General features: G+C 30.0%; 1 protein-coding gene across 2 annotated transcripts; it reads left to right on the top strand.

Moving 5' to 3' along the window:
• Window positions 1-4,268: 4,268 nt before the first annotated feature.
• LOC129879884 (uncharacterized) lies at window positions 4,269-8,210 on the top strand. Of its 2 annotated transcripts, none has more exons than XM_055953613.1 (8): window positions 4,269-4,402; window positions 5,074-5,421; window positions 6,710-6,781; window positions 6,901-6,968; window positions 7,066-7,222; window positions 7,449-7,529; window positions 7,609-7,698; window positions 7,786-8,210. In XM_055953613.1, exons 2-8 carry the CDS (start codon window positions 5,176-5,178, stop codon window positions 7,867-7,869), a joined length of 798 nt encoding a protein of 265 aa, XP_055809588.1. In that variant the 5' UTR covers window positions 4,269-4,402; window positions 5,074-5,175; the 3' UTR covers window positions 7,870-8,210. The 2 variants fall into 2 exon arrangements, with proteins under 2 accessions (XP_055809588.1, XP_055809589.1); XM_055953614.1 differs by lacking the exon at window positions 4,269-4,402 and adding an exon at window positions 4,445-4,509.
• The last annotated feature ends 395 nt before the right edge of the window (window positions 8,211-8,605 follow it).

The following is an 8,605-nucleotide window of genomic DNA, read 5'->3' as shown; positions in this document are numbered from 1 at the left end:
TGAACTAATTAATCCACTTTGGAGGGGTGGATATAAATTTATCTACCTTGTAACTTATGAATTTACGTGAACTTGATAATTTTTACTCATATTATAAATACATATATAAAGATATTTAATAAAAACATCTATAATTTTTTTTACTGTAGACCTACTTATTAATGTTACATCATTAAAAAAATCAAAGTTTTTGAATATTTTTATCAAAATTTCTCAAAAATATATTTGTTAGAAATTCTCCCGACGAAAATCTATTTCCAAAATAATCCCTCATAAATATGCTTGTCAAAGATATCTAATATGAAATCCCCATCAAAAGCTCTAAATGATCGTTAAATAAATATATGTATTTCAAATTATGAATCTGTCTCTACACGAGTACATAGAGAAATGGGAGATTAACAATATACTCAAAAAACAAAATAAAATGAGGGAAGCATGATGAAGTTGACTTCATGCATGAGATATAATTTGAAGGTTCCTTATTGGTTTGGGAAGGTTACCAACCAAACCAATGAAAGAACTGACTTTAAAGTTAATAAATACTTATTTTATTTTCTATTTTCTTGCTCAAATCATTTTATACGCTGGATAAATAACAAATAATACCACAAAAGTTAGCCAACTAATCAAATTGGTACATGTATGGGTTAAATTTCTGCCTTTCTAGAAGAACCAAACACTAATATATTAGTCAAAGCCCTCATTTCTGAAAATTTTTTTAAAAAAATCATCAACATTCTTCCATAATTTGGCTTTAATAATTAATTTTAAATATAATTAATTACCAAGTTCATATTTTTAAATATACGTGTTATTCATTTATTCAATATATTTAATTCAAATTTTATATTTATCATAAGAAATCCATTCAATAGGTACAAATTATTAAGTATTAAACACTAGCCTCTCATCAATATTGGTGTCTTGTATTTATGATTAGTACAAGTATCATGTAACTTAAATCACATCAAGACTTATATCATTTAATATTTTTTGGTTCTCTGTGTGATTTAAACTCTAGTCTCATATTATCATTTCAACTTCATTCATTGACGGCTAAAATATACTCTAAATTAAAGTACATTCAAAGATAATATGTTTTTATTCTCTTTTAATTTTTATTATAAATCAAATACTTAATCTTCCTTCAATCAGTAGTAGCTAAGCCAAATTAATGTAAAATAATAGTATAGAAACTAAAATTTCTCCCGTATATATGTAGGTAGCATATACATTGTTCAAATAATTAATCAACTTGCTAAAAAGTGATCAAACTTTTATTAGATTATTATTGCCCTAATTATTTATAAATAAAAAAGATTATTATCCAAAGAGGATAATGCACTTTTTAAAGTAGACTTGCAATAGAAGAGTTTCAACGTGTTTTCTTAATTAATATATGGGTTGTCAACTATATATGGAAATGCTATAGGAAGTCTTTTCATATATTATTAATAAATAAAAAATTAGCGACGAACAATTTTTATCTTAATTAACAAAAACTTATCGTTAATTATATCTAATAATGAATTATTAAAAGTTATGTTATAAGCTACAGTCTATGTATCTATTTAGTGACGAATTTATTATTTTTTTTTTTCAATTTGTTTGATTGATTTTGATATAGTACAAAGTTTTAAAAAGTAAAGAAGACGTTTGAATCGTATAGTTTGAACCTAGAGATACATATATGTCATCAAGTCATTTTCAGTTTATTAAAATACAAATACAATAAACCAAATGTGATTTACTTGTATATGCGTCATATTAATTCTACTCAAAAGAGATGTTTTCCAGCTCGATGTTCGATGTCTGCTAGGAGTAGACTTAGACTTTTGATTATGAGTTTGGGCGAGTGCATCAATAACTTTGATTCAAACTTTATATTTGTCTCAAAATCTATTAAATGTATATATAAAATTCAGTAACTTAAAATGACTAAAATTTCGAACTCATAATACAAATTATGATCTCTTCGCTTATGCACATTGAACCTTCAACTAATTCGAATTCGTTCTATGTAAAGGTCATTTAAAATGAAGCACTCCTTAACATGATTTTTGTATCAACATTTCGATCCCAAAACCTTAACCCAATGTAGTTGGCATAACATTTTAAACTTTATGTAAAAAGGAAGAAAGTACTTAACATGGGAAATAGAATTTGCATGCATTATCTCAACTGAATAAAAGAAATGAAAATGACATGCCTCATCGTGTGATTTTCATTTTCCAAATTTTTTTAATAGTTGACAGACACTTTAAAACTCGTAAATGCTTGTAAAAATCTAGATTACATGCTTTTTTATCATTTGAACTGCCATGATGAATTCATTGATATTCTCTCGGTCCTTTTTACTTATTACGTGTCACTTTTCATAAGTCAATTTGATTAGTCTTTGGAGCTATATAGAATTAGATTAATCCAATATGTTATAATTATAATTCAAATGTATAAAAACTGTACAAAAAATGCTACTCATACAAGTTGCAATTCTTCAAATCAACTTAAAACATTAGTCAACACCCATTAGTCTAACTCTCGAGAAACGAAACATAACAAGTAAAAGTAAATAAATCTGGATGAAGTAAAAAATTAGTTATTGCAAAAATCTTTATTACAAAACAGTCTTTAAAATTTATTTGGAAAAGAAGAACTTTTCATATACTATTTAATTAATTCAATCAAGGTATGATTTATATGTATTAATCACTACATTAATGAACTATTATTAGGGGATGAGTCGCATTAATCATACATTTTGAAACTGAAAAATGGAGATCATTTCAACTTCATGTCATTACTCCATAAATCAGTTTTTTAGTTTCAAATTCTCTATTTCATGAGTAATGAATAAATGTAAAACAAACATCGATATGAAAAAAAGATAAATATTTCATTATTTTAATTTTTAATTAATATGACGTGACTCCAAACTTTGACCAATAAACTTTGGGAAATAAAATTTGCATGCATTATCTCAACCAAGAAAATAAATGAAAGTGACATGTACTATCATATGATTTTCATTCCAAAGCTCTTTTTTTTCATGTTTGTTTTATCGTCTTTTAATTCCACTCATTATTAAATTAGATATTTTAAAAATCCTCATTTACAAAACAGTCTCAGAAATTTATTTTGAGAGAAAAAAAGAACTTTTCATATAATTTAACTCAATTAATGAAACTATTATTAGTAGATGAGTTACATTAATTATAGGTTTTGAAACTGGAAAAAAGAGAAATTATTTCAACTTCGTTATTTAATGAACTCATCATTCATTGATTAGTCTTATACTATACTAAACAAATCAATATTCTTGTTTCTGTTATTTTTGTAAGAGTTTAAGTTTAACACAACGATAATGATAACGATAACGTATATATCACTTTATTATTAAATAAATTTGACCTATAATAATAGGTTATTTTCTTAAAATCAAACATGATATTAAAGGCGATTCTAGATGATTGATTAAGAATTCACGTAAACTTATTAATTTTTATTTAAATAATATTATATATTAATTTTTAAGTAAATATCTATAAATAATTAATTGTGAATTCCGATGTTAATTATTTTACACAACTAAGTTACAACTAATCGCAAAATAAATTCTGAATTCACTTATAGTGATATTGCAACCTAAAAGAAAAATAATAACTTGTTGCAAGCATTAATAAAGTCAGACTAATCAATATAAAAATAATAATTATATTGTTCATGTATATAATTTAAGTGCTCGTTTCGTTTGAACATGAATATTTTTCTTTTTTTTTCTTTTTGGAATAGTATTCTGAGAAACTATTTGGATATAAAACTTTTATAATTATTCAGAATTCAACTTTTTCTTTTTCAAAATTCAATTTTTATTTTCATCATTTTCACTCCAAATTATTCAAAAAAAAATTAAAATAATTTTAATATATATTTTTTTAATTTCATATTTTTTATGTTCAAATTTTAAATGATAACTAAATGAGTAACTTTTTTATCTGTGTTTCCCTATCTCTAGGAAAGCTCATGTATAGGATTGTTTCCAAATTTGAAATTTATAAAAAAAATGATGATCAACATGAAAGAGAAACAAAGGGGAGGAGGACACGTTTTGAATGGCTCGAAACCTGAAAAGATACTGTTCATTATTTTATTTATTTAATATAAAAACTTGGACTTTTTTTTTTCAAAATTAAATTCTTGATCTATAGGAAAAAGCTTCATTATATGAGACTATAAATATCCTTTAGTTACTGTATTCTCATTTGATTCTTTGAAATTTTTGAGTGCTTAAACAAACATTGACACTCAATCTCTTGCTTCATTCTAAAAGAGAGATCTTTTTTAAGATTAGCAAAAAAAAAGAAGCTTTCTTAGCTTGTAGATATCCGATCCCCTTCTTGTAAGTCTCTTTTTCTCAGTATATTCCCTTAAATTCTCTAAATTTTTCTTCATGTTTGTTGTGTTATAGCTTTGTATTCATATCAAAGATCACTTTTTGGCATCTGGGTATTTTTTCTTTTTTAATGTTTGTGTGTTAATAGCTTGAAATTTATTCAAAAAGTGAGCTTTTTGTCATTTGGGGTTGTCAAGTTTCAATCTTTTTTGATACTCTTTGTTGTTATTTGCATGGTACTTTCTGTTTTTGCTTGAAATTTATTCTAAAGATCAGTTTTTGCAATCTGGGGTTCTCATCTTTCAATCTTTTTTGATACCCTTTGTTGTTATTTGCATGGTTCTTTCTGTTTTTGCTAGGTTTTGATACTTTTCTTGGATTTTGTTGGTTGTTTTTTCTTTTTCTTAGGAAGGTTCTTGATGCAAGCCCTTATTTGGTCCTTGATTCAAATTTGTCATGCCCTTTTTGAATTAAAGTTATCTGTCCTTTATTTCAAACCTTGTGCTTTTTTTTTATGGTGAAGTTTTGTAGTTGGAAATTTTGCCAATTTTGTTTTATGCCTTTATGACTTTATTACATTTTTACTTTTTGTATAATTGGCTGGTGTTTTGATAATTCTGATTGAAACAACTTTTATGGTCTAAGGCAACTTGTATGCTGTTATTTTCTATTTTCAGGCATTTCTGGTGGAAAGCTGATTGTTTAAGGCATCACTGTCTCTGTTACATCAAAAAAAAATAATTAAAAAGTGGTTTTTAGTTGATATTAGTTACATAAGAATGGGAGATCATTTTGTGTTTCTGGTGGATCGGTTGCTAACTGAATCAACTTTGGAGGCTGCAATTGAAAGCAGAAACCAGAAACAGCTAGCATCATCCATAACGAATACCTCGGTAACTGATTGCACTTCCCAGGATTCTGATCCTCTATTGAGTCCTAGAAAGATGGTTGAATGCAGGATATGCCAAGATGAAGATATAGATTCAAATATGGAAGTTCCTTGCTCTTGCTGTGGTAGCTTGAAGGTTTGTTGAGCTTTGTTACTAACTTACTATTACTTCCTTTCTTTTCATATACAATATGCTATCTGTATTGGACTGAGATGTGCTTAAACGGAGCGACATGTACAGTGGGGATTCATATAGTCGAAGCCTATTTGCTTGAAATTGAGGTGTAATTTCTGTTTTATGCTATCTATCGGTGTTCTAATTTTTCTGTTATTGGAGCTGGTTTATGTCGTTAGAAGTTTTTTATATGCTTAAAAATCAAATTATGAGTTGTGCACTTATGCCTATTGAGTATTCTCTGTTGCTTTTTTGTCTTCCTACTACTGAAAAATTGGTGTGCAATTGGGTTGCTTGTTTCCACGAGCACTTGTGATTTCCAGTGAGGAACTGGTTCTGTCTAATGACATGTCTGAATAAGAAAAGAATTTGTTAATATTGTTACAAGGACGTTTTGGGATTGTGTTCGTGCAACTTTTTGTTCCTTCTGATCAACGTCCTCTTGTTATGTTAATAACTTAAACTTGCAAGTTTAGGCTCAATTTTGTGATTGTTTTCTGGTGACAGTTTATTACTGCGACATACTAGCTAAGCACTAGAGTGTTTTACATCATGCTCAAGATCCTGAGTGCTACCTATAGGTCCTCTTCATATAATTGTTTTTTGTGACATGGATGATGTTGAACATGCTTTAACATCATCCCTCTACCTTTTCTCGGGCTGGACCACGGTGAGCTGGAGAAGAAGCTGTGCGGTTTCAAGGCTCCTATAATGTGGAGCAAGTAAAAAACAAGAAGGAGCATACTGACGCTACTATGTACTTTAAGTAGTTGTAGGCACATATTTACTTAATTAGAGATGATTGGTGATGTTGCTGCATTTTTTGCTATTGTTGGCTAGATATATTCCTGCCTGTTTATTCAGTTTTCTTATTTTACCAAATTGTCCTATGTTCTGCTGCAATTTTTCCGGTGCGGAGTAGTTTCTTTCATTTGCGAGACTTCTTAAACTTGACCACTTGTCTTGCCAGAATATGCTTTTGAGTGGAAGAAAAATCTGGGGAGGGGTATAAAGAGACCTTTGCTCAGGGAGAGTTTCACTTAAGTACTTTTTCAAAGTGCTCTGTTAATGTCTGATTCTTCTGTGATGCTCGCACAATACTTGTTGACATGTCTTTTTAACTTCAAACTTGAGACTCTTCTACCTAGTTCCCACGTGTCCCGAATTCTTTATACTAACATTTTTATTTTATCGTTAACTCATAATGTGTTCTGCAACTTCTTCATGGTTGTGATTGGTTTTCTTTCAGTATGCACATCGAAGATGTGTGCAAAGGTGGTGTAACGAGAAGGGTGATACCATTTGTGAGATATGCCATCAGGTGGGTAACTTTTCTATGTTTACTTTATGTAACTTGCACACTAGAATTGAGTTTATACCAAAGCAACCTTTTCTTCATGTGCTTAATTCTTCAGTTAATATTGACCATTTTGGTTACAGCCTTTTAGGCCTGGTTATACGGCACCTCCCCCTATTTTTCGACTTGGAGGCATCCCAATGAATTTTAGGTACCTTTGTCTTGCTTGTTGCTATTTTTAGGAAATTGATTAGGCTGATCCATATCCCATATTGCTTTTCTCTTACCTTGTGTTGTGCTTTACTCAGGGGGAACTGGGGAATTGTTAGAAGAGACTTGAATAACCCTCGCCTGATAGCAGTCGTTTCAACTGATCGTGATTTCATCAACTCTGACGACTATGATGATGACTATGCGGTCTCTACATCGAGAAGCATGATGTGTTGTCGTTCAGTCGCGATGATTGTAATCTCTCTCTCTCTCTCTCACACACACAAAAAAAATAGGTTCACAATATGAAGAAGTAAACACAAAAAGAAGTTGAAGAGGGTTGAACATATTATTATAATTATGTACAAACAGTAATATAAGCAACTGTGATCCGTCACTGCGGGCTATCCTGTTTAGACAATTTCTAAATTTAAGTGCAGCAATTTAATTCTGTCTTTTTGTTCCTTTTTTTTTTTAACAGTTTATGCTGCTTCTGGTTTTACGGCACACTCTTCCCATCATAGTGAATCAAGCCGAGGACTATTCGTTCCCGTTGGTCATGGTAAGGTACTGAACTAGAGAAAATGGGAATCACATTGTTCTTTTAGATTGTGTTCTTACTTATTACCCTTTGCACACAGCTACTACTGCTGAGAATTACCGGCATTATTCTGCCTATATACATCATAATGAAAGCAGTGACCTCTTGCCACCGTCGCCAACGCCAGCAGGTGAGTTTAACTACCATGTATTCCTCTTACATTTCTCCCCCATTCCACCCCTTACCCGAGTTAACTTTTTCATCCTTCATAACACAGGCTATTCTGCCCATCTCCTCGTCTGATGAAGAATCTGACCCCGTGATACTCTCACATCAACCTCCCATCGTCATCGCCCCTTGAAAGTACTAGATGTATGTTAGTTCTCATTTACTCTATTATTACTACAGCGTCCTGCTGCGTAAAATTTGCTGCAGAGAGGACGGATGACTACGAATTCGCGTAATGCAGTTGGTTTTTCAGATTGTGTAGATTGAAGAAATATCAAAAAAGGAAAAACAAAAAGGCTAAAAAGGAAAAAAAATTCAAGTTTCCTATTAGAAGTGTTTCAAGGTTGTGGATTAGTTAGAAATCTTTGTACAGTCAGTTAAAGTTCAACTATGTATATGAACACATTGATGGGAATACAAAATGTGGCAAGTTAGTTTACCTTATGATATATGACATGCCGTCTTTTTCTTGCACGTTTCTATAGTGGTTGGTGATTTATGGTTGAAAAAAATTCAGTGTGACTAACTTACATGCTACAATAGTTATTTGGAAAGGAAAAGACAATGTGAAGCCTTATACTATTTTAAAAAAACACTATTTTTCAACTGAAAAATGTTTTGTAGCTATTTCTAATTGAATTGGTGAGAAAAGAAAGAATAGTAATGTTTTCACTCGGATAAATAAGGAAGCTTTCCAGTATTTATCAAAACTGTGAGAGCCTAGAAATATACGTGCCGAGTTGAGATGGGTGAGGATTTATATCTCATCATGTGTTTTTCAAATGAGGTGATTCAATGGGAAATGAGTGGAAAATCATGTTTTATGATACAAATTTTCCATTAATTCACGGTGAGAAAAATCTTTATTT

The sequence above is a fragment of the Solanum dulcamara genome, chromosome 2, assembly GCF_947179165.1.
Source record: "Solanum dulcamara chromosome 2, daSolDulc1.2, whole genome shotgun sequence".
Lineage (NCBI taxonomy): Eukaryota > Viridiplantae > Streptophyta > Magnoliopsida > Solanales > Solanaceae > Solanum > Solanum dulcamara.
The sequence above is the reverse complement of the archived record's forward strand: the minus strand, read 5'-3'. Positions and strand labels throughout refer to the sequence as shown.